Here is a 26,755-nt window from a genome sequence, read left to right on the forward strand (position 1 = left end):
TCCTCTACCATTACCTCACCCAAGTGGACATTCTTACTGTGCGAGGATAGGCAGTAAGTGTGGGCCCGAACCCCAATCCTGTCATCACCTGACGCCCACATAAGAGCCCTTTCCAGCAGGAGATAGTGGATAGCAACTTGGAGCAGGAACCCTAGCCGATTTTCCCTGCCCTTATCCAGGGCCACTGAATTGCTTATCAGCCGTGGCTCAGTGGGCAGCACTCTCGCCTCTGAGTCAGAAGGTTGTGGGTTCAAGTCCCACTCCAGAGACCTGAGCACAAAAATCTAGGCTGACACTTCCAGTGCAGTGCTGAGGGAGTGCTGCACTGTCGGAGGTTCCGTCTTTCAGATGAGACGTTAAACCGAGGCCCCGTCTGCTCTCTCAGGTGGACATAAAAGATCCCAAGGCACTATTTTGAAGACGAGCAGGGGAGTTAACCCCGGTGTCCTAGACAATATTAATCCCTCAATCAACATCACTAAAACAGATTATCTGGTCATTATCACATTGCTGTTTGTGGGAGCTTGCTGTGCACAAATTGGCTGCTGCGTTTCCTACATCACTACACTTAAAAAAGTACTTCATTGGCTGTAAAGCGCTTTGGGACGTCCGGTGGTCGTGAAAGGCGCTATATAAATGCAAGCCTGTCTTTCTTTCTTTGACGTTGGGTGTAGGCAGAATCAGGATCGGCACTGATGCCCCTGTGGTTGACTAGTCTGTTGCCGCTCAGTGTCCAGGGTAACTCGAGAAATTGCTACCTGGGCAGGTTAGCAGAGGATGGCTGAGGCTCACTGAAACATACCTAGTGTGTGGGAATCCTTCGCAAATTGGCTGCCGCGTTTCCTACATTACAACAGTGACTACGCTTCAAAAGTACTTCATTGGCTGTAAAGCGCTTTGGGACGTCCGGTGGTCGTGAAAGGCACTATATAAATGCAAGTTCCTTCTTGCTTTAATTGTAATGGCCCCAGCACTACCACAACTAACTCACCAGAGTCTGGCAATTGAGACTTGGATTTTCCTGGTCTTTATGGCTCAGCTTCACAGTGGGCATGGTGAACTAATTATGGGGGTGCTCTGTGAATATCATTAGCAACCCTGCTGATTGCTACAAAAGATCATCCTTTTGCTCAGGCAACTACCCTACTGTGAAGCCCAGTGTATGGGCTACACCACTGTAAAAAGATCATTCGCATAATAATGTACGCTTCTTAAGGAACATAGGAACAGCAGTAGGCCATTCAGCCCCTCGAGCCTGTTCCGCTATTCGATGAGATCATGGTTGATCTGCGACCTAACTCCCGCCTTTGCCCCATATCCCTTAATACCTTTGGTTAACAAAAATCTATCAATCTCGGATTTAAAATTAACAATTTATCTAGCATCAATTGCTGTTTGCAGAAGAGAGTTCTAAACTTCTACCAGCCTTTGTGTGTAGAAATGCTTCCTAATTTCACTCCTGAAAGGTCTGGCTCTAATTTTTAGACAATGCCCCCTAGTCCTAGACTCCCCAACCAGCAGAAATAGTTTCTCTCTATCTATCCTATCTGTTCACCTTAATATCTTGAAAACTTTGATCAGATCGCCCCATAACCTTCTGAATTCCAGGGAATACACCCTACAGGTTACAGCAATTGCCAGCGTGCCTGGTACACTGCAGTCTGGGAGATCCAAGTTTGCTTCGAGTCTGAGTTGACTACCTCACCCCACCAAAGAATAGTGAGTTTCACTTATCTCTCCAGGCAGAATTGTACAACAACTTGCATTTATATAGCACCTTTAACGTAGTAAAACGTCCCAAGGCGCGTCACAGGAGTGTTAAAAGACAAAAAATTTGACACCGAGCCACATAAGGAGAAATTAGGGCTGGTGACCAAAAGCTTGGTCAAAGAGGTAGGTTTTAAGGAGCGCCTTAAAGGAGGAAAGAGAGGTAGCGAGGCGGAGAGGTTTAGGCAGGGAATTCCAGAGCTTAGGGCCGAGGCAACAGAAGGCACGGCCACCAAAGGTTGAACGATTATAATCAGGGATGCTCAAGAAGGCAGAATTAGAGGAGCGCAGATATTTCACGGGGCTTGTGGGGCTGAAGGAGATTACAGAGATAGGAAGGGGCGAGGCCATGGAGGGATTTGAAAACAAGGATCAGAATTTTGATATTGAGGTGTTGCTTAACCGGAAGCCAATGTAGGTCAGCAAGCACAGGGGTGATGGGTGAACGGGACTTGGTGCGAGTTAGGACACAGGCTGCCGAGTTTTGGATGACCTCATGTTTACGTAGGGTGGAATGTGGGAGGCCGGCCAGGAGTGCGTTGGAATAGTCAAGTCTAGAGGTGGTAACAAAGGCATGGATGAGGGTTTCAGCAGCGGATGAGCTGAGGCAAGGGCGGAGACGGGCGGTGTTACGGAGATGGAAGTAGGCGGTCTTTGTTATGCTGCGGGTATGTGGTCGGTAGCTCATCTCAGGGTCAAATATGACACCAAGGTTGTGAACAGTGTGGTTCAGCCTCAGACAGATGTTAGGGAGAGGGATGGAGTCACTGGCTAGGGAACAGAGTTCATGGCAGGGACCGAAAACATTGGCTTCGGTCTTCCCAATATTTAATTGGAGAAAATTTCTGCTCATCCAGAACTGGATGTCGGGCAAACAGTCTTGACAGTTCAGAGACCATGGAGGGGTTGAAAGAAGTGGTAGTGAGGTAGAGCTGGGTGTCGTCAGCGTACATGTTGTAAGTGCAGGTGAGGCAGTTCCGTGGCAAGACTCAATGGGGTAGCAATCACGGGCATGAACTGTGCGCAGGGAGCGATCCCTGCGCCAGAACAGGTAGGCCCGAGGCCTGATTGAAATTGGGCCTCGGACCTCATCTAAAATAGACTAGAGAGCTGCTGGGTGTGCCAAGGCAGCTTGCCAGCGAAGAGAACCTCAATTTCCCTCAGGTAGGTCCGGGGTGGGCTTACGCAATCAGGAGAGGGTCATGTGGGGGGCCGACAGCTGTCTTCGGGACTGCACTGGAGCCAGAAGAAGCTCCACAGTAATGTAAGAATTATTTAAGAATCTTATATTTTTGGTGGCGGCCTCCAGCTGTCCGTTTAAGGATCGGTTAGGCCGAGTGTAGACCTGGTTATCCTGATCGCAGCAGGCCAGCCCATTTTCGGGCAGTAGGGTGGTCCTAAAACGAGCATCAAGCCTCTCGTTAACACATGGAAGGGCCTAATGTCTGTTTAAGGCGTCTGCCCGCAACGCCTAAAAAATGCGCCCCACAAATTTAGCAGTGGGACCAACGCCCGCGCAGACTGGGCGGGCTCCGCCCCACCGCTAAATGGGTGTGCTCTGCGCCCGAAAAACAGGCGCAGTGCATACCAATTCCTACCCCGATGAGTCTGAAAACTGCGTGTGCTTTCCCCCAGTGCCTCTCTGGGTAAACACACTGCACACCGTGGCCCTGCGGTTAGGTTGCGCCATCACTGCTGCTGTTTTCAGTCTGTCGTTTGCAAAGTTTCCCAGATTCCTAAAGAGCTGATTCAAGCCCGGCCATTTATTTTCAGGCATTCATCAGCACGATGGTTTCCTGCAAGGCTCCAGTCGACGAGTCCTATCTTTATGCAAAGGTAAGTAGCAACGTTTCTTTGTGGATGCTTTTATGAGCTGTAGCAGCCAGGTTTACACGGAGCAAGTATACCAGTGAGTAGCTGTGGCTTATCAAATGTGTCGACTCATAGAATGATACAGCACAGAGGGAGACCACTCGGCCCGTCGTGCTGTGCCGGCTCTTTGGTAAGAAAGACTTGCATTTCTATAGCGCCTTTCACCACCTCAGGACATCCCAAAGCGCTTTACAGCCAATGTAGTACTTTTGAAGTGGAGTCACTGTTGTAATGTGGCAAATGTAGCAGCCAATTTGTGCACAGCAAGCTCCCACAAACAGCAATGTGATAATGACCAAATAATCTGTTTTAGTGATGTTGATTGAGGGATAAATATTGGCCCCAGGACACCGGGGAGAACTCCCCTGCTCTTCTTCGAAATAGTGGCCATGGGGTCTTTCACATCCACCTGAGAGAGCAGATGGGGCCTCGATTTAACGTCTCATCCGAAAGGCGGCACCTCCGACAGTGCAGCACTCCCTCAGCGCAGCACTGGAGTGTCAACCTAGATTTTTGTGCTCAAGTCTCTGGAGTGGGACTTGAACCCACAACCTTCTGACTCAGAGGCGAGAGTGCTGCCCACTGAGCCACAGCTGACACGTGTCAGAGCTCTCCAATTAGTCCCACTCCCCTGCCCTTTCCCCACAGCCCTGCAAATTTTTCCCCTTCAAGTATTTATCCAGTTTGCCTTCTGAAAGTTACTATTATTAAATCAGCTTCCACCACCCTTAAATTAGTTAAATTATTTCACACAAATTTTCAATCGATAGAGGATTAACTGATGATCAAGGGTGGCACATGGAGGAATTTCTGGTGACAGCCTTAAGATTGAATTTTGACTCCCAACATTTTAAAATTTGTTTTTAATCATCACCGTGGATCTGCAATATTCTGACCCAAACAAGTGGAGCCCCCATCACGAGCATTGGTCACACATACCAGCAAGGCTCCCTTTAAGCAACGTGGCCGCACTGCGGTCCGGAGCTCCCATGCAGGCCACTCGCCGGCTTTTCAATTGGAATAATCGCGCATGCGGTCAAGGTTGAATGAGCCGCGCAGCCACTTAAAGGGGCCGTGCACCCAAAAAAAATTACAGGGAATATTGCATACCCGTCATCGTTGAATCCACTTGCCAGCCGTTTAATCCACTGACATTGTGCGATCGTTACCATGAAGGCCGTGCTGAGCCGCAGTTTTTGATATGGCACCAATTGAGGGACCTTCAATTATTTTACCTCTCTATTAAGACATTTTAAGTGAAGGGTTCAGATTCATAATGCAGGACACCATCAAGAGTGATAGAGAAGATGAAATAAATCAGGAAGTAAAAGAAAGAGTTGCATTTCTATAGCGCCTTTCATGACCTCAGGATGTCCCAAAGCGCTTTACAGCCAATGAAGTACCTTTAAAGGTCTAAATTGGAAGAGGAAGGGAAGAGTCATGACGGCACAGAAGGAGGTCATTCGGCCCATCGAGACCGCGCCGGCTCTCTGTAGAGCAATCCAGTCAGTCCCATTCCCTCACTCTATCCCCGTAGCCCTGCAAGTTTATTTACCTCAAGTGCCTATCCAGTCTCCACTTGAAAACATTGAGTGTGTCCGCTTCCACCACTTCCATCGGCAGCGAGTTCCAAGTCCTCACCACTCGCTGCGTAAAAAGGTTTTTCCTCACCTCCCCCCTGTATCTCTTGCCCAAAACCTTAAATTTGTGTCCCCTAGTCCTTGTACCATCAACTAGCGGGAACAGCCTTTCCCCGTCTAGCTTATCCAAACCCGTCATAATCTTGTACACCTCTATCAAATCACCCCTCAACCTCCTTTGCTCTAATGAAAACAAATCCAGCTTCTCCAATCTGTCCTTGTAGCTAAGAGCCCCCATCCCCGGAACCATTCTGGTAAATCTCCTCTGCACCCTCTCAAAGGCCTTCACATCCTTCCTAAAGTGTGGTGACCAGAACTGGACACAATACTCCAGTTGTGACCAAACCAGCGCTTTATAAAGGTTCAGCATAACTTCTCTACTTTTGTACTCAATACCTCTATTTATGAAACCCAAGATCCCATATGCTTTGCTAACCACTCTCTCAATATGTCCTGCCACCTTCAGGGACCTATGCACATTAACTCTGCCCCTGCACACTCTTTAAAACTGTGCCATTAAGTGTATATTGCCTCTCCCTGTTCCTTCTGCCAAAATGAATCACCTCACACTTCTCTGTATTAAATTCCATCTGCCACTTGTCTGCCCATTCTGCTAACCTTTCTATGTCCTGTTGCAGCCGATTGGTATCATCGTCACTGTTTGCCACACCCCCAAGTTTGGTGTCATCAGCAAATTTAGAAATTCTACTCTATTCCAAAATCCAGGTCATTTATATATATCAAAAAAAGCAGTGGCCCCAGCACTGACCCTTGAGGAACACCATTGTCTACCATCCTCCAGTCTGAAAAACAGCCATTTACCACAACTCGCTGTTTTCTATCCTTAAGCCAATTCCTTATCCAAGCTGCCACTGACCCACCTATTTCATGAGCCTCAATTTTGTTAACCAGCCTTCTATGTGGTACTTTGTCAAGCGCCTTCCTAAAATCCATGTAGACAACATCCATTGCATTCCCTTCATCAATTCTCCCTGTTACTTCATCAAAAAATTCAGTTAGATTATTCAAACACGATCTGCCTTTTACAAATCCATGTTGGCTCTCCTTAATTAGTTTAAACCTCTCCAAGTGCCCATTAGTTTTTTCCTTGATTATTGTTTCTAAAATTTTACCCACCACTGATGTTAAACTGACCGGCCTGTAGTTGCTAGGATTGTCCTTACACCCTTTCATGAACAATGGAGAGGTAAGGAATTCTGCAATTTTGATGTCCTCGGAAAACAATGAGATAGTATGTACAGGACATAAAAACAGAAAATACTCAGCAGGTCAGGCAGCCTCTGTGGAGAGAGAAACAGAGTTAACGTTTCAGGTTGATGACCTTTCATTCGAACTGGAAGATGGTGGCGATGAACAGCTTTTAAGCCAATACAGAGCCAGGGTTAAAATAGGACAATGTGCGCTGTGTCTTAATATCAACATAGTGAGGCACAGCTAAACAAAGGGTGGAAACTGAACCAGTAACCTGATACAAAGCATAGGGGAAAACTAAGTGGACGGTTTAGTGAAAGGATACATTCATTGAAAGGATACAAAAACTGGGACTCAGTGATGTAGTGAGTCAGGGGACTGGGTCATGTTCTGAACCCCACGGATACGTTCCTGCCTTGAAATATGGTCCTCCGTTACATTTTGTGTGTACTTGTACAGGAAACTTTGTGCTATCCGGCACCAACGGGACCGAGCTGTTGCCGTTCCCTCAAAACTGCCGGACAAACCAGCTCCGTATCTGGCAACAAACACTGTTGCTTAGCAACAGCTTCTAAACAGTCGGCCGTACCTTGGAAGCGTCTCTGTCGCTTAGCAACAGCTTCAGAGAGACTTTGCAGAGCCTGACTGTTGAAAAAAAAGCCACGAGAAGAAAAATACCCCAACAAAACGGCTCCTGATTTTTGCCGGTGGCTCGAGCTTGCCGGACATTTAGCCTCCGGATAACACAAAGTTTCCTGTATATGTATTGTGGAGCGTTTGAATCTCCACTGTACGTTTTCCATTAAAAAGGAAGGCAGACTCCCACAGCGGGATCACGTGGCTCTTAATAAGGTGTTACAGACTTTTGTCTCAAGGTAATTGCATGCTGTCTGTGAATCATACTTAAGTATAGGGCTAAAAACCTGAAAGATGTTTGCTTTCTGTATAAGTTAGATTAAATGCATTGGAGAGTGGTCTTTCATGACCCGTCATTCCGCAATATTTTTACATTGCAGTTTGACTTTGAGTGCCGAGCTCGTGGTGCAGACCTCCTGGCCTACCCTCCAGTCGTAGCCGGTGGCAATCGTTCCAATACCCTGCACTATGTGAAAAATAACCAGATGATTAAGGTGAGGATGTAGTCGTCCCTTATTAAATACAGGTACGGATTTTTTTTTCATTTGTTTATGAGATGTGGGCGTCGCTGGCAAGGCCAGCATTTATTGCCCATCCCTAATTGCCCTTGAGAAGGTGGTGGTGAGCCACCGCCTTGAGCCGCTGCAGTCCGTGTGGTGAAGGTGCTCCCACAGTGCTGTTAGGGAGGGAGTTCCAGGATTTTGACCCAGCGACGATGAAGGATCGGCGATATATTTCCAAGTCAGGATGGTGTGTGACTTGGAGGGGAACTTGGAGGTGGTGGTGTTCCCATACGCCTGCTGCCCTTGTCCTTCTAGGTGGTGGAGGTGGCGGGTTTGGGAGGTGCTGCCGAAGAAGCCTTGACGAGTTGCTGCAGTGCATCTTGTCGATGGTACACACTGCAGCCACGGTGCGCCGGTGATGGAGGTGAGGGTTTATGCACCATTCATTGATCAATGGTTACACATTGAGGGATTTCTGGTGACTTCCTTCAGATTGAGTTTTGAAGGCTCCCGGGCTGGCACTCCCTAACAAGCACCTTTGCTCTGCAACTCTGTCCTTCGATCTAACTTGAGTTTCTCTGTGTCCAATCGCGTGTGTGTTTTGGCTGCCGCTCCGGACCCAGGCCGATCACTTCTATTTCCCTTTTTTCTTCTTTTCTCTTTACGCTCCTTAAAGCCTACCTCTTTGACCAAGCTTTTGGTCACCTGCCCTAATATCTCCTTAAGTGGCTCGGTGTCAAACTTTGTTTGATAATCGCTCCCGTGGAGCGCCTTGGGGCGTTTTACTATGTTAAAGGCGCTATATAAATGCTGGTCTCAATCGCCTGCAACGGCTTCTCTTCCCGCTCCCGCACCATTACCTCTGGAGTCTCCCAATGATCTATCCTTGGCCCCCTCCTATTTCTCATCTACTTGCTGCCCCTCGGCGACTTCATCCGAAAACACAACGTCAGGTTCCACATATACACTGACGACCCCCAGCTCTACCTCACCATCACCTCTCTCGACCCCTCCACGGTCTCTGATTTGTCAGACTGCTTGTCCAACATCCAGCACTGGATGAGCAGAAAATACCCCCAACTAAAGCCATTGTCTTCAGTCCCCACCACAAACTCCGTTCCCTGGCCACCGACTCCATCCCTCTCCCTAGCTTCTGTCTGAGGCTGAACCAGACCGTTCTCAACCTTGGTGTCATATTTGACCCTGAGATGAGCTTTTGACCGCACATCCGCTTCATCACCAAGACTGCCTACTTCCACCGCTGTAACATCGCCTTTCTCTGACCTTCCCTCAGCTCACCTGCTGCTGAAATCCTCATCCATGCCTTTTTTACCTCTAGACTTGACTATTCCAATGCTCTCCTGGCCTCCCATTTTCCACACTACATAAACTGGAGCTCACCCAAAACTCTGCTGCCCGTGTCCTAACTCGCAGCAGGACCCGTTCACCCATCACCCCTGTGCTCACTCACCTACGTTAGCTCCCGGTCCAGCAATGTCTCAGTTTTAAAATTCTCATCCTTATTTTCAAATCCCTCCGTGGTCTCGCCCCTTCCTAGCTATGTAACCTCATCCAGCCTTATAACCCCCCCGAGATCTCTGCGCTCCTCCAGTTCTGACCTCTTGCGCATTCCCAATTTTCATCGCTCCACCATTGGCGGCCGCGCCTTCAGCTGCCTGGGCCCTGGAATTCCTTCCATAAACCTCTCCGCCTCTCTACCTCTCTTTCCTCCTTTAAGACGCTCCTTAAAACCTACCTCTTTGACCAAGCTTTTGGTCACCTGCCCTAATTTCTCCTTATGTGGCTCATTCCGCAAGTAGCTGAGCCACACAGACCTGGCAGGTCATAAATTGGCGCTGAGTTGGCTGATCTGAGTTGGCTGGCAGTAGTAATGCTGCATCTTCAGCTGCTTCATCAATGACCTTCCCTCCAACATAAGGTCAGAAATGGGGATGTTCGCTGATGACTGCACAGTGTTCAGCACCATTCACAACTCCTCAGATAATAAAGCAGTCCATGCCCGCATGCAACAAAACCTGGACGACGTTCAGGCTTGGGCTGATAAGTGGCAGGTACCATTCGCGCCACACAAGTGCCAGGCAATGACTATCTCCAACAAGCGAGAGTCTAACCGCCTCCCCTTGACATTCAACGGCATTACCATCGCCGAATCCCCCACCATCAACATCCTGGGGGTCACCATTGACCAGAAACTTAACTGGACCAGCCACATAAATACTGTGGCAACAAGAGCAGGTCAGAGTCTGGGTATTCTGTGGCAAGTGTCTCACCTCCTGACTCCCCAAAGCCTTTCCACCATCTACAATGCACAAGTAAGGAGTGGATTGAATACTCTCCACTTGCCTGGATGAGTGCAGCTCCAACAACACTCAAGAAGCTCGACACCATCCAGGACAAAGCAGCCCGCTTGATTGGCACCCCATCCACCACCTTAAACATTCACTCCCTCCACCACCGGCGCACCGTGGCTGCAGTGTGTACCATCTACAAGATGCACTGCAGCAACTCGCCAAGGCTTCTTCGGCAGCACCTCCCAAACCCGTGACCTCTTCCACCTAGAAGGACAAGGGCAGCAGGCGCATGGGAACACCACCACCTCCAAGTTCCCCTCCAAGTCACACACCATCCTGACTTAGAAGTATATCGCCGATCCTTCATCGTCGCTGGGTCAAAATCCTGGAACTCCCTCCGTAACAGCACTGTGGGAACACCTTCACCACACGGGCTGCAGCGGTTCAAGAGGGAGGCTCACCACCACCTTCTCAAGGGCGATTAGGGATGGGCAATAAATGCTGGCCTTGCCAGCGATGCCCACATCCCACAAACAATTTTTTTTTTAAATTTGGCCTCAGCATAAGAGAAGGATAAATGCAGTCAGGATGCTGCTGGAAGTGCGCATATGTGGCCATTGGGTGAGAACGGGATTAGGCTTGAGAGTGACTTCCCCTGTGAGCGAACACTTACTGCCAGGGTACAGGCATTGAAAAAAAGTCCACTTTGACAAGGTACCAGCGGATGCCCAGTGCCTCTGTATCTGTACCTGAGCAAAGAGCCAACACCCTCAGGAGAGGGGAGGAGGAGGGAGACCAGCTGTAGGTGACCAGTATGAATTTAGTTCCTAATGGGAATAGAACTGCAGATAATTGGGAGTCTTACTCGGAGAGAAATAAGTCAGGACGATGTGCAAAGCAGAAATGTTTAATGGTAAAGCAGGGAGTGCTCTGCAGTTAGGATACGGGTCCACTGTTGGGGCAGAGTCGAGGATACCAACAGTCTCCCACTCCTCAGTGCTGACACCCACACCCACAGAATTTCACCCAGAGAAGAACAACTTTTCTTAAGATGTACATGAGTTTGAAAGAAAGACTTGCATTTCTATAGCGCCTTTCACGACCACCAGACGTCCCAAAGCAATTTACAGCCAATGAAGAACTTTTGAAGTGTAGTCACTGTTGTAATGTAGGGAATGCAGCCAATTTGCGCACAGCAAGCTCCCACGAACAGCAATGTGATAATGACCAGATAATCAGTTTTAGTGATGTTGATTGAGGGATAAATATTGGGCAGGACACCGGGGAGAACTCCCCTGCTCTTCTTCGAAGTAGTGCCATGGAATCGTTTACATCCACCTGAGAGAGCAGACAGGGCCTCGGTTTAACGTCTCATCTGAAAGACAGCACCTCCGACAGTGCAGCACTCCCTCAGCACTGCACTGGAGTGTCAGCCTGGATTTTTGTGCTCAAGTCTCTGGAGTGGGAACTTGAACCCACAGCCTTCTGACTCAGAGGCGAGAGTGCTGCCCACTGAGCCACGGCTGACACTGTTCGGAAAAGGGAGCTTCACCTTTTTTAGTGCCATGGTGTGACAGAGTATCAGTGTGCTTTCTCCATGGTGGTGGGGTGTGGTTTTGCAAAGCACCATTCCTCGGTGAGAAATTCGGCTCCTTTGCGCCTGCTGTTTGCACCTCCGGGGGGCGCTAACGGGGTGCAAGGGGCTTATCGCCCGGAGGGGGGGGGGCGAAAAAAGCGTCTCCCGAGAAATTCGGCGGGGCGTTGTTGAGGTGTAACCCGATAGCACCGCACCCCCGCTGGTAGCAGCCCAGGCTGCTGTGCCACCATCGATGATGGCATCGCCGTGCGCCACGACCTCTTAGCGCTCTGACGTGTCCCCTTACCGCCCCGCGGCAGAAATTCGGCTGCACCCCGCAAGGCTGCCACGGACGATTTCAGCGCAGGCCGCGAACCAGGTCGACCACCGCTCGGGGGGGGGCGGTATTTAAAGGGGAGGTGCGGCCGCGATCCGCGCCTCCATGTTCTTTTTTTTGGCCAACCTGCAGGTCGGCCCTCCGTGGTGGGCCGTGGCGTGGCCCAGGCCGCCATCGTACAGCCCGGCACCGCGTCTCGGCTCCGGGCTGCTGCCAAGACACCACACCGCCCTGGTGGCCTAGTCTGGGCCATCGGAGGCCCTGCAGAGTGCGCAGCGGCCTTCTCCTTTAACTGAAAGGGAGGGTTGCTGAAACGTGGCAGTGTTCTGCCGATCGCGCCCCGACATCGCCGCGGTTACCACCCCACCAGGAAGTGGAGCGCCCGACATTGCGCTCCAATTTTTGTGCGGGGCGGTAAGCCGAATTTAGCGGCCGGGGCGGTACTTCCACGCTGGGTGCTAAATATCTGGCCTTAACTCAGTTACCGCCCCCAAAATAGGCGTAACCGAATTTCGCGCCCCTCATATCTAGAATTACCACTCACAGTCAACTTTGGTCAATCTATCATGTCTTCTGGCGATTTTGAAAATGTCTGATCGCTCTCCCACCTCTTGGCCCAGAAATTGGGGTCGGAGGCTTCCCGCGGGTGCAAGCCTCCGACCTGCACTTAGCTAGCGCTCCGGCCATTGTGCTGTGGGACCGTGTGGGGTTCCGATCCTGGGCCTGCTCCAACTGCCGGCGCGCAGTGCTTGCGTATCCCAGGGGCGCAGTTAGTTCGAAGCGTCCCCTGGGATCACGTGGGCCATGGAGAGCTGTCAAAACTATAAATACAAATCAGCCCCAAAACGTAACTAAAACTTCAAATAAATTTTTTAAAAACATCACATTTTAAAAATAACTATAAATTACATAAAATAACTTTTAAACAATAATTTAAATTTTTGAAAAAATTAATTACAGTTTCTAACGGGGCTAAAATAAACTTACCTTTCTTTAAAGTATTTAAAAATAATAAACCTGTGGGGAAAAAAATGTTTTAATTTTACTTAATTCATCACTTACCTTGACTGCTTTTTAAAAATGTAACTCCTGGAGACTTACCCTCCCGGAGAAACCTGCAAAATAAACGTAAGTTCCAGGCGCACGCGTTCAACCTGTGAACCCCTTCCTTGAAGGGAACGGAAGTTCCGGTTTCCCGCGCATGCGCAGTGCATGCACGAAACCAGCACTTTCGTTGGGCCTACGCATGAGTACCCAGCGCATACTCACCCGTGGGGACCCGAATTTCTGGGCTCTTGTCTCTAAACTATCTCTCCACCATCACAACCTTCTCTTGCTTCTCCTTATTTTATCAATACTCCTGTGATCATTACTTCGAAAATGCTGCCATCCTACATGCTCTGGATAATTAGCAGCATTTTGGCAAAGTGTAATACTGGGTGTTGCACATTTATACAGCTTGTTTGTGCTGTTGTACTTGTCACAGGAAAGTAGGAACAGGAGTAGGCCATTCAGCCCCTCGAGCCTGTTCAGGTTCAAATCCCTCCATTGCCTCACCCCTCCCTATCTCTGTAATCTCCTCCAGCCCTACAATCCTCCGAGATCTCTGCGCTCCTCCAATTCTAGCCTCTTGCGATTTCCCGAATTTAATCGCTCCACCATTGGCGGCCGTGCCTTCAGCTGCCTGGGCCCTAAGCTCTGGGATTCCATCCTTAAGCCTCTCCGCCTCTCTCTCTCTTCCTTCAAGAGGCTCGTTAAAACCTCCCTCTTGGACCAAGCTTTTGGTCACCTGTCCTAACATCTCATGTAGCTCGGTGTCAAATTTTGTCTAATAACGCCCCTGTGAAGCACCTTGAGACACTTTACTACAGCCGTTCAGGGGTGATGTCAGGAAGCACTTCTTCACACAAAGGGCAGTGGAAATCTGGAACTCTCTCCCCCAAAAAGCCGTTGAGGCTGAAAGTCAATTGAAAATTTCAAATCTGAGATTGATAGATTTTTGTTGGGTAAGGGTATTTAGGGTGACGGAACCAAGGCGGGTAGATGGAGTCAAGATACAGATCAGCCATGATCTCATTGAATGGCGGAAAAGGCCCGAGGGCTGAATGGCCTCCTCCTGTTCCTATATTAACCCACTTATTCCACTCTTTTCCCAGGATGGGGAGATGGTCTTATTGGATGGAGGATGTGAGTATTCCGGCTACGTCAGTGATGTCACTCGGGTCTGGCCCATCAATGGAAGGTGAGACACAGTTCAAATTCACTCCCAGGCCAAATGTTTCTTTTAAAATTTCCACCAGTTCTTTCCCTCGCTTTGCGAAGGATTTCCTCACGCTAGGTATGTTTAAGAACATAAGAACATAAGAAATAGGAGCAGGAGTAGGCCAATCGGCCCCTCGAGCCTGCTCCGCCATTTAATAAGATCATGGCTGATCTGATCCTAACCGCCAATCCACTATCACAGAACCATCTCCTGAATCTAACAGAATTAGACACACGAAATAGGAGCAGGATCAGGCTACACGGCCCCTGGGCCCGCTCCGCTACCCACAGGGCCATGACCGATCCAAACCTAGACTCATGTCCAAATTCCTGCCCGCTCCCCGTAACCCTTAATTCCCTTTACTTCTAGGAAACTGTCTATTTCTGTTTTAAATTTATGTAATGATGTAAGCGAGCCTCTTATAAAAAGATTATCTGATCATTATCACATTGCTGTTTGTGGGAGCCTCAGTGAGCCTCAGCCATCCTCTGCTAACCTGCCCAGGTTGCAATTTCTCGAGTTACCCTGGACACTGAGCGGCAACAGACTAGTTAACCACAGGGGCATCAGTGCCGATCCTGATTATGCCTACACCCAGCGTCAAAGAAAGAAAGATGTGCATTTCTATAGCGCCTTTCACGACCACCGGACGTCCCAAAGCGCTTCACAGCCAATGAAGTACTTTTTGAAGTGTAGTCACTGTTGTAACGTGGGAAACGCGGCAGCCAATTTGCGCACAGCAAGCTCCCACAGACAGCAATGTGATAATGACCAGATCATCTGTTTTTGCGATGTTGATTAAGGGATAAATATTGGCCAGGACACCGGGGAGAACTCCCCTGCTCTTCTTCAAAATAGTGCCACAGGATCTTTAACATCCACCTGAGAGAGCAGACGGGGACTTGGGTTAACATCTCATCCAAAAGACAGCACTTCCGACAGTGCAGCACACCCTCAGCACTGCACTGGAGTGTCAGCCTAGATTTTTGCAGTCAAGTCGCAGGAGTGGGATTTGAACCCACAACCTTCTGACTCGGAGGTGAGGGTAGGAAACGCGGCAGCCAATTTGCGCACAGCAAGCTCCCACAAACAGCAATGTGATAATGATCAGATAATCTTTTTATAAGTGATGTTGATTGAAGAATAAATATTGTCCAGGGGGATCAGCACACATACAGGTTCCAGGGGTGTCACTGGAATGAAGATTTTCCCTCACATTGGGAGCCAACCGTGGAAACCCAATTGTTGCCAGTCTCCCTGCAGAGCAGCAGAAACCCGATAACAAACCCCCTACTGGATCTGTGCATGGCAGAGGAAGGTTAGTTATCATTGGTGGGATTACACAGAGCTGACAGGTGATTGTGAATATCCCCGTTACTGCGGATACACTGTTCCTGCGGTGTCCCTGTCAGTGCGGGTGTCCCTGTCGGTGCGGGTGTCCCTGTCGGTGCGGGTGTCCCTGTCGGCGCGGGTACCCGCTGTCGGCGCGGGTACCCCTGTCGGCGCGGGTGTCCCTGTCGGCGCGGGTGTCCCTGTCGGCGCGAGTACCCGCTGTCGGCGCGGGTGTCCCTGTCGGCGCGGGTGTCGGTGCGGGCAGGGTACCCGCTGTCAGTGCAGGTGTCCCTGTCAGTGAGGGTGTCCCTGTCAGTGCGGGCAGGGTACCCCTGTCAGTGCGGGTGTCCCTGTCGGTGCGGGCAGGGTACCCGCTGTCAGTGCGGGTGTCCCTGTCAGTGCGGGCAGGGTACCCGCTGTCAGTGCGGGTGTCCCTGTCAGTGCGGGTGTCCCTGTCAGTGCGGGCAGGGTACCCGCTGTCAGTGCGGGTGTCCCTGTCGGTGCGGGTGCCCCTGTCGGTGCGGGTGTTGCTGTCAGTGCGGGCAGGGTGCCTCTGTCGGTGCGGGTGCCCCTGTCGGTGCGGGTGTCGCTGTCGGTGCGGGCAGGGTACCCGCTGTCAGTGCGGGTGTCCCTGTCAGTGCAGGCAGGGTACCCGCTGTCAGTGCGGGTGTCCCTGTCGGTACGGGTGTTGCTGTCAGTGCGGGCAGGGTACCCCTGTCAGTGCGGGTGCCCCTGTCGGTGCGGGTGGCCCTATCGATGCGGGTGTCGCTGTCAGTGCGGGCAGGGTACCCCTGTCAGTGCAGGCTGGGTACCCCTGTCGGTGCGGGTGCCCCTGTCAGTGCGGGTGCCGCTGTCGGTGCGGGTGCCCCTGTCGGTGCGGGTGCCCCTATCGGTGCGGGTGCCGCTGTCGGTGCGGGTGTCCCTGTCGGTGCGGGTGTCCCTGTTGGTGCGGGTGCGGGTGCCCCTGTCGGTGCGGGTGCCCCTATCGGTGCGGGTGTCGCTGTCAGTGCGGGCAGGGTACCCCTGTCAGTGCAGGCAGGGTACCCCTGTCGGCGCGGGTGCCGCTGTCGGCGCGGGTGCCGCTGTCGGCGCGGGTGCCCCTGTTAGGCAGAGAGTTTTAGGGAGGGAATTCCAGAGCTTAGGGCCTGGACAGCTGAATGCACGGCCGCCAATGGTGGAGCGATGAAAATCAGGGATGCACAAGAGGGAAGAATTGGAGGATCGCAGAGGTCTCGGAGGGTTGTAGGTTATGTTCCGTGTAATTTTTTTTGGCCTTGTGCGGCCCCGCATGTGCAGTTTTTACATTGAAATGCCGGCAAGCTGGCTGCCGGGTTCCCTGGAGCAGTGCGCAGGGAACACTGGTTGTGGGGCTGGAGGAGATTACAGTGATAGGGACAGGCGAGGCCATGGAGGGATTTGAAAACAAGGATGAGAATTTTAAAATCGGATGTGTTGCCGGACCGGGAGCCAATGTAGGTGAGTGAGCACAGGGGTGATGGGTGAACGGGACCTGATGCGAGTTAGGACACGGGGCAGCAGGGTTTCGGATGAGCTCAAGTTTACGGAGGGTGCAAGGTGAGAGGCCGGCCAGGAGTGCGTTGGAATAGTCAAGTCTGGAGGTAACAAAGGCATGGATGTGGGTTTCAGCAGCGGATGAACTGAGATAAGGGCGGAGACAGGCAATGTTGACCGCTTGTTGCCGGTTCCGTGGAGGCTCTGACCTCTGATTGTTCTGCCGTTCCTGTGAAGCCATATAACGAGGGGCAAACATACAGGCAGGTGAACAGGTACACATGGGTTCCATCATCACTCCCATCTGTACAGAAAGGTCTTGAACATTAACATTTCTCACTGTGGAACCACTAAGTACTGGAGAGCAGGACCAGGAAGAGCAAAGGAGACGTAACAGTGTACCCGCAGTAACACGGTACCCGTGGTAAGGTTTTTTTTTTATTCGTTCATGGGATGTGAGTGTCGCTGGCAAGGCCAACATTTATTGCCCACCCCTAATTGCCCTCGAGAAGGTGGTGGTGAGCCACCTTCTTGAACCGCTGCAGTCCGTGTGGTGAAGGTACTCCCACAGTGCTGTTAGGGAGGGAGTTCCAGGATTTTGACCCAGCGACGATGAAGGATCGGCGATATATTTTCAAGTCAGGTTGGTGTGTGACTTGTAGGGGACGATAGCTGGGATGTTGTCGGGGCCCAGAACCTTTGCTGTATCCAGCGCGCTCAGCCATTTCTTGATATCATGTGGAGTGAATCGAATTGGCTGAAGACTGGCTTCTGTGGTGGTGGGGACCTCAGGAGGAAGCTGATATGGATCATCTACTCGGCACTTCTGGCTGAAGATGGTTGCAAACGCTTCAGCTTTGTCTTTTGCACTCACGTGCTGGGCTCCACCATCATTGAGGATGGGGATATTCATGGAGCCTCCTCCTCCCGTTAGTTGTTTAATGATCCACCACCATTCACGAGTGGATGTGGCAGAACTGCAGAGCTTTGATCTGATCCGTTGATTGTGGGATCACTTAGCTCTGTCTATAGCATGCTGCTTTCGCTGTTTAGCATGCATGTAGTCCTGTGTTGCAGCTTCCCCAGGTTGGTACCTCATTTTTAGGTACGCCTGGTGCTGCTCCTGTCGTGCTCTTCTACACTCCTCATTGAACCAGGATTGGTCCCCTGGCTTGATGGTAATGGTAGAGTGAGGGATATGCTGGGCCATGAGGTTACAGATTGTGGTGGAATACTATTCTGCTGCTGCTGATGGCCCACAGCGCCTCATGGATTCCCAGTTTTGAGCTGCTAGATCTGTTCTGAATCTATCCCATTTAGCAATGTGGTAGTGCCACACAACACGATGGAGGGTGTCCTCAGTGTGAAGACAGGACTTCGTCTCCACTATGACTGTGCGCTGGTCACTGCTACCAATGCTGTCATGGACAGATGCATCTGCGACAGGTGGATTGGTGAGGACGAGGTAAAGTAGGTTTTTCCCTCGTGTTGGTTCCCTCACCATCTGTCGCAGACCCAGCCTGGCAGTTATGTCTGTCAGAACTCGGCCAGTTTGATCAGTAATGGTGCTACCGAGCCACTCTTGGTGATGGACATTGAAGTCCCCCACCCAGAGTACATTCTGTGCCCTTGCTACTCTTAGTGCTTCTTCCAAGTGGTGTTCAACATGGAGGAGTTCATCAGCTGAGAGTGGGCGGTAGGTGGTAATCAGCAGGAGGTTTCCTTGCCCACGCTTGACCTGAAGCCATGAGAATTCATGGGGTCCGGAGTCAATGTTGAGGACTCCCAGGGCCACTCCTTCCCGACTGTACACCACTGTGCCACCACCCCTGGTGGGTCTGTCCTGCGGTGGAACGGGACATACCCAGGGATGGTGATGGAGGAGTTCAGGACATTGGATGAAAGGTATGATTCTGTGAGTATGACTATGTCAGGGTGTTGCTTGACTAATCTCTGGCACAAGTCCCCAGATGTTGGTGAGGAGGACTTTGCAGGGTTGACAGGGCTGGGTGTGCAGTTGTCGTGTCTGTAGCCGGTGCCGAGGTCAATGCCGGATGGTCCGTCCGTTTTATTCTTATTATTTTTTGTAGCGGGTTTTTACAACTGAGTGACTTGCTCGGCCATTTCAGAGGGCAGTTAAGAGTCAACCACATTGCTGTGGGTCTGGAGTCACATATAGGCCAGACTGGGTAAGGACGGCAGATTTCCTTCCCTAAAGGACATTAGTTGGGTTTTTACGACAATCCGATAGTTTCCTGGTCACCATTACTGATACTAGCTTTTTAATTCCAGATTTATTTAATTAACTGAATTTAAATTCCCCAGCTGCCGTGGTGGGATTTGAACTCACGTCCCTGGACCATTAGTCCAGGCCTCTGGATTACTAATTCTCCTAAGCTCCTTGCTGTGAAAATGTGTGGCACATACAAGTCTGAATTCATCCTTGCTGATACCCTGATGGAAAATCCTAAGTAGTTATTTGTTCTGTTGCAGCTTCATGGGGCCTCAGTCCGAGCTGTACCAGGCCGTCCTTGATGTTCAGAAGTCTTGCCTGAGTCTCTGCACTCCTGGGATCAGTCTGGAGAACATCTACGCTTTCATGCTGACCGCGCTCGGACAGAAGCTGAAAGACCTGGGGTTCCTGCAGGAGCAGTTCAAGCAGCTCGACGCTTACAAGGTTAACGCCAAGACCTGATATGTTTATAACCTGTAGGTTAAGCTCACTGACTGGGGGGGGCAGTTACAGTGGAGTTCGTAAACCATTGGGAGGCGAGGGGGCTGCACATTAGCATTACACAGAAACATAGACGATAGGAGCAGGAGTGGGCCATTCGGCCCCTCGAGCCTGCTCCGCCATTCAATGCGATCATGGCTGATCATCCAAATTCAGTGCCCTGTCCCTGCTTTCTCCCCATACCCCTTGATCCCTTTAGCCTTAAGAAATATATCCAACTCCTTCTTGAATATATTTAATGAATTGGCCTCTACTGCCTTCTGTGGTAGAGAATTCCACAGGTTCACCGCTCTCTGGGTGAAGAAATTCCGCCTCATTTCTGTCCTAAATGGCCTACCCCTTATCCTTAGACTGTGACCCCTGGTTCTGGACTCCCCGACCATCGGGAACATCCTTCTTGCATCTAGTCTGTCCAGTCCTGTCAGAATTTTATATTAAGTGATAGGACACCAGTTCTATGCCTGTGAATCTACACTTAACAACAACTGCTTGCATTTATATAGGGCCTTTAACGTATCAAAACGTCCCTAGTTACTTCACAGGAGCGTTATCAAACAAAATTTGACACCGAGAGGGCAATTTTGCCAGCCCTGGGGAGGCAGGTATGGAAGCGGGACTGCTGGGAAAATGGCAGATTTTGTGGGCGGGTGCCCAACCCGCCCCCAACCTGCCTCCATGCCATCTTCCTAGGAGGCGGGTAGCCGTCCCGCGCTGGGAGGCGGGAAGGGAAGGGATTAAAAGCCTATTAACTGCCTGTTAACAGGCAAAAAATAGGATTATCCCCTCTTTGCCCTCACAAGTGCGGACTTCCCGAAGGCTCCAAAACCCGCCAGCTCAGCGAGGCGAGTAGTGGGTCTGCGGGGGTTGGTGCAAAAGTGCGCGGTGAAGGTAAGTGATGGGTGCAAGAGTGTACAGGTGAGTATCTGAGGTAAGTGCAAAGTGTTTTTAAAGGTGTACTTACATTTGTTTCTTCCTGCAGGCTTCAGTCGGTTTGTATGCGGAGAGTCTCGGACCTCCGTGTTGCAGATGAGAGATGGCCATTGCATTCTCAGATGCAACAACCATCTCATTTCTGTTTGATGAGGTCTTGAATTACAGACTACAGATAATGTCACTATTTGACAGTTTCACACAGCTGTCAAACGATGACAATTCATCTGTCAAAAATTTTTGACAGATGAAACGTCATACGCTGACGTTATCTGCAACCGGCTTTCCCTTAATTGGCCTGCTGAGCCCGCTGGGCGGGCTTAACAAGGTCAATCAAGAGAAAATAGCGTGGGTTAGCCACAAATCGATGGGAGGCGGGACATCGACCTGCCAAGCAGCAGTCCCGCCTCCAACGCGCCCCCATTAACAAAATCGCTCCCCGAGACACATGAGAAATTAGGGCAGATGACCAAAAGCTTGGTCAAAGAGGTAGGTTTTAAGGAGAGTCTTAAAGGAGGAGAGAGAGGTGGAGAGGCGGAGAGATTTAGGGAGGGAATTCCAGAGCTTAGGGCCCGGGCAGCTGAAGGCACGGCCGCCAATGGTGGAGCGATAAAAATTCGGGGATGCTCAAGAGGCCAAAATTGGAGGAGCGCAGAGATCTCAGAGGGTTGTGGGGCTGGAGGAGGTTACGGAGACAGGGAGGGACGAGGCCATGGACGGACTTGAAAACAAGGATGAGCATTTTAAAATTGAGGCGTTGCCGGACCGGGTGCCAATGTAGGTCATCGAGCACAGGGGTGATGGGTGAACGGGACTCGGTGCGAGTTAGGACACAGGCAGCCGAGTTTTGAATGACCTCAAGTTTACGGAGGGTAGAACGTGGGAGGCCAGCCAGGAGTGCGTTGGAATAGTCAAGTCTAGAGGTAACAAACTCAGCACAACTGCCATTCGGCTGTGCGCAAACTTTCTTCCCTCCTCAGCACAAGGCACCGACTCTGGTGGGGGGGAGGGCTACGTTTCCATGGATACTGCATCCCTCCAGAACCTCACCCAAGTGGCCATTCTGTGGCTGAGCCTGAACAGTGAGGCTATTCATCAGTGAGGGGGGCGTCACTGCTAAGGCGGGTCCTGTCCACGCCCGCGGATCAGAGAGCACAGCAAGGGTCACAGGACAGTGGTCTGGAGGAGGGAACGACGGCTGTATTGCCGAGGGCAAAGAGCAGGACATTCCTGCTGATTTTCCAGGGAAGAGGGCAGAGCAGGAGACCTGCTCCGAGGCTGCTGGCACTGCCAGTCTGTAACCCAATAATTAAAAACATGAAGAGCTGCAAGTACACAGCAAGTCAGTCAGCAGCTGAAAGACAAAAATAGATTAATGCGAGCGGCCCAGCTAGAGTCACCCTATGATCTTCTCTATTCCACAGGTGACCCCTCTGAGTTTGGGAGCTCCTAGTGTGGGCAACTGTGGCGTGAGCCTCACACTGTACTAATCTGCAGGAGCCCAGTCAATGAAAGAAAGAAGGAACTTGCATCTATATAGCACCTTTCACATCCTCAGGATGTCCCAAAGAGTTGTACAGCCAATGAATTCTTTTTGAAGTGTCGTCGGTGTCTTGTAGCCAGTTTGTGCACAGCAAGATCCCACAAACAGATGCTCTGGCAGAAATCTCAGCACGGACTGAGATACAACCTTTGGTCCGTATGTTCTAGCGTTGCCTTTACCCCACTATACCAGGCCTCACTCCAGGGCTTGAGCTTGTAATCTAGACTGAGGGAGTGCCGCACTGTCGGAGGTGCCGTCTTTCAGGTGAGACATTAAACTGAGGCCCCGTCTGCCTGTTTAGGTGGACATAATGGAAGGGCGGGGCCAAGATTTATTCCTCAACCAACACCACTAAAAACAGTTTAACTGGTCACTTACCTCATTTGCTGTCTGTGGGATCTTGCTGTGCACAAATGACATAGTGTTTACAGCACAGAAACGGGCCATTCAGCCCAACTGCTGGTGCTTACGCTCCACACGAGCATCCTCCCACCCTATCTGCATATCCTTCTATTCCTTTCTCCTTATATAACGCCTTTCACAACCACTGGATGTCCCAAAGCGCTCTAGCCGATGAAAGTTTTGAAGTGTTGTAATGTGGGAAACGCGGCAGCCAGTTTGAGCAATGTGATAATCACCAGATAATAATCTGATTTTTAGCGATGTTGATTGGGGAATAAATTTTGGCCCAGGACACTCCCCTGCTCTTCTTTCAAATAGTGCCACAGGATCTGTTACGTTCACCTGAGAGAGCAGACGGGGCCTCGGTTTAACGTCTCATCCGAAAGGCAGCACCTCCGCCATTGCAGCACTCCCTCACTGGAGTGTCAGCCTAGATTTTTCTGCTCAAGTCTCTGGAGTGGGACTTGAACCCACAACCTTCTGACTCCGAGGCAAAGGTGCTGCCCACTGAGCCACAGCTGACATTCCCATGACGTACTTACCTAGCTTCCCCTTAAATGCATCTATTCTATTCGCCTCAAACTACTCCCTGTGGCAGCGAGTTCCACCTTCTCACCACCCCCTGGGTTCAGAATTTTCCCCAGAATTCCTTATTGGATTCATTGTATTTATTATGGACTATCTTATATTTATGACCCCTCGTAACTGCACTTCAAAAGTAATTCATTATCTCTGAAGTAAGAACAGGAGGAGGCCATTCAGCCCCTCGAGCCTGCTCCGCCATTCAATGAGATCATGGCTGATCTGCCACCTAACTCCATATACCCACCTTTGCCCCATATCCCTTAATACCTTTAGTTAACAAAAATTTATCAATCTCAGATTTAAAATTAACAATTGATCTAGCATCAATTGCTGTTTGCGGAAGAGAGTTCCAAACTTCTACCACCCTTTGTGTGTAGAAGTGTTTCCTAATTTCACTCCTGAAAGGTCTGGCTCTAATTTTTAGACTCTGCCCCCTAGTCCTAGACTCCCCAACCAGCGGAAATAGTTTCTCTCTATCTACCCTATCTGTTCCCCTGTGGAACATCCTGAGGGTGTGAAAGGCGCTGTATAAATAAAAAAAATGGTTATTATGCGACGAGGGGAAATAATCTTGTTATATATTTAACACATTTTTGACATTGAGATTTTGCCATGGTTACTGAAGCAAAGTTCTGTTCTATGTCCTCTTCCTCCAGGCTGTTCGGAGGTACTGCCCACACCACGTCGGACATTACCTGGGGATGGACGTCCACGACACACCGGACATCTCACGGTCCATAGCCCTGCAGCCAGGCATGGTGGTGACTATCGAACCTGGTAAGAAATTTAGGGCTGACAGTAGGTTTATAAAGCGGAGTCCTGCGCAGTACAAGCTCAATGATCAGGATGAGCGCCCAACAGCTCGTTTAGCACATGTCTCGAGCCAAATTCTAACCTATGTTCAAATAATCATAATCTGCAATATCGTTCACTTCCGGTCCACTTCAAATAACAAAATTGTTACATTTAATTGCAATAAAACACATTTGTCACTATGCCTGTCAGTCGATCTGTCAGACTATTTGTCTGTCTGTCAATCTACAGCAGTCTACAGAGTCTATTTAAAAAGAGTCTCTACGAACTACAGCAAACAGAACTCATATCCGAAACTACAGCAACGTCTCCCGATAAAAGTGGGGTGATTTCTCCAGCAAAATATAACTAGTAATGTGACTGAGATTCCGCCCCTCATTGCTGTCTTTATGTGGCCTGAGGGTTCAGTTCCACACCAGGTAATACAGAAAAAGAAAGGTGTTAAAAGGCCACCAGGCTCCAGGAGACCATGGTTATCAAAACATACTGTTCCGACTAACTCTTTCCCCCCCCCTTAATATGTCCCAGTCTCCTTAGAAATATATTACTACAATGGATGGGAAGTGATTGTCTCCATCAATTGGGCCAGTCCAGAAGGTCACAGACTTCTTACACCACTTTAACTGTCATACTCTTCAACAAATATTTATTCATCGACCTCTTAAAGTTTATAAGAGCCTCCACTTCCACAGCCTCCCTGGTTTAAACTAGTCCACATGTTCGGTACCCTCGGCGTAAAGAAATTATATCTTAACTGGGTCTTTTCAAGGTGGCACTTGGCAGCTTTCTGAAACTCCATCCATGGCCATTCGTGGCCCTTTGCCCCCCTCCCCCAGACCCCCCCCCCCTCTCTGCTTGAGGCCCCTACCTCCTAGTAGCGGGGTATATCTTCATTTGATCTACAAGTTAAAGCTACCAAGAAAAGAGGCACTAGAGCTGGTCCCCTTTCTCTTGGTATAAATACCAGTTCTTTCTTTCTCTTTCTCCCTTTCTCTTTCTCTCTCTCCCTCTCTTTCTTTCTCCCTCTTCGTCCTCTCTCTCCAGCCTCCCTCCTACCCTCCAGGCAAATGCCTGCCCTCTGCAACAGTCACTTTGACGTTGGGAATTCATGCTGTAAGATGTTAACCTACATCGTCCCACACACTCCACTCTATGCACCAGTTCCCCTACCACAGTGATTATTTTACTTCAAACCTTGACCCTCACCGTGCCTCTGGTAAATGTGGTTTTGGTATCATTCTTTCCACTACAGGAATCTACATCCCAGAAGATGACACCTCGGCTCCGCCAAGATTTCGGGGAATCGGAATTCGGATCGAGGACGACGTTTTGATAACGGAGGAGGCACCGGTCATTCTTTCTGCAGACTGTCCCAAGGAATTGTTTGAATTAAAACAGATCTGGGCCCCCCATTAACGAGCAGCTCTTTGCAGTGGACACTGGACACCTCGACGATTCAGACATTTATCATGAGTTGCTGCAAGTGACAGAGAAGATCAAGAGTGAATCCAGTTAGTGCTGGCTCTGCGTGGCATGTCAGCCTGTCCAGATACGTCAAACTCACAATAGTATTTATCTATCCTCCAGGACAGAAGATTATATAGCAATGAGTGGTGTGGATTGCAGCCACTGAACCAGGTGATGCTGCAAGGCATAGGAGCAATACTTGAGAACTTTTTTATTAATTAAAATGATGGACAGGAAAACATAGGAACAGGAGGAGGCCTTTCAGCCCCTCGAGCCTGCTCCGCCATTCAATGAGATCATGGCTGATCTGTGACCTAACTCCATATACCCGCCTTTGGCCCATATCCCTTAATACCTTTGGTTAACAAAAATCTTATCAATCTCAGATTTAAAATGAACAATTGATCTAGCATCAATTGCAGAAGAGAGTTCCAAACTTCTACCACCCTTTGTGTGTAGAAGTGTTTCCTAATTTCACTCCTGAAAGGTCTGGCTCTAATTTTTAGACTCTGCCCCCCTAGTCCTAGACACCCCAACCAGCGGAAATAGATTCTCTCTATCTACCCTATCAGTTCCCCTTAATATCTTGAAAACTTCGATCAAATCACCTTAACCTTCTAAATTCCAGGGAATACAACCCTAGTTTGTGTAATCTCTCCTCGTAATTTAACCCTTGGAGTCCGGCTATCATTCTGGTAAACCTACGCTGCACTCCCTCCGAGGCCAATATATATCCTTCCTACGGTGTGGGGCCCAGAACTGCTCAGCTGGTGCACTGAGCTGGTCCCATACCGTCACGGGACAACAAAGCATCGTGATCCCCACTGACCGACACCCGCCAGCGAGCACACTATCTCCAGGCAGAGGCAAAAACCCTCGGCCAATTCAGGGGAAATAAATCTGGGAAGTTCCTCTCCCACTTCCGAAGGCGATCAAAACGAATTCCAGGAGACCACAGTGACCGTGAGGAACATCACCCAATACCCCATCCACCTTTACACTGTGATATCCGCTACAGTCAGGAACTCGTTCAGCTCCCCTTTGAACACTTGTCATGAATCTGCACGAGCCGGCAACTCATTCCAAACATTTATCATCTGATTACAGAAGTGAGATTTATTTTCATTGTAATCTTTCCCACCTATTATTTTGGCGTAAGCACAGCTAGTGTCTGACCTCAGCGGTTAAACCCCTCCAGTGGCTTTGTGTGGTACTGAAAGAAAGAAAGACTTGCATTTCTATAGCGCCCTTCACGACCACCGGACGTCCCAAAGCGCTTTACAGCCAATGAAGTACTTTTTGAAGTGTAGTCACTGTTG

The 26,755-nt window shown here is 50.0% G+C and overlaps 1 protein-coding gene across 4 annotated transcripts in view; it reads left to right on the forward strand.

Moving 5' to 3' along the window:
* The window catches only part of xpnpep3 (X-prolyl aminopeptidase 3, mitochondrial), a 67,182-nt gene extending 40,427 nt beyond the window's left edge, over positions 1-26,755 (forward strand). For 2 of the 4 annotated variants that reach the window (XM_085969510.1, XM_085969509.1), the window contains 6 exons: positions 3,541-3,603; positions 7,508-7,621; positions 14,012-14,097; positions 19,456-19,639; positions 23,813-23,933; positions 25,222-26,755. In XM_085969510.1, coding sequence (XP_085825636.1) covers positions 3,541-3,603; positions 7,508-7,621; positions 14,012-14,097; positions 19,456-19,639; positions 23,813-23,933; positions 25,222-25,385 — 732 coding nt within the window. In that variant the 3' untranslated portion in view covers positions 25,386-26,755. The remainder of the gene's footprint in view (positions 1-3,540; positions 3,604-7,507; positions 7,622-14,011; positions 14,098-19,455; positions 19,640-23,812; positions 23,934-25,221) is intronic. The other 2 variants (XM_085969512.1, XM_085969511.1) reach the window with 2 other exon arrangements.

Source organism: Somniosus microcephalus, chromosome 28 (assembly GCF_052327205.1).
Source record: "Somniosus microcephalus isolate GS21.2 chromosome 28, FLI_Smic_1.0, whole genome shotgun sequence".
Lineage (NCBI taxonomy): Eukaryota > Metazoa > Chordata > Chondrichthyes > Squaliformes > Somniosidae > Somniosus > Somniosus microcephalus.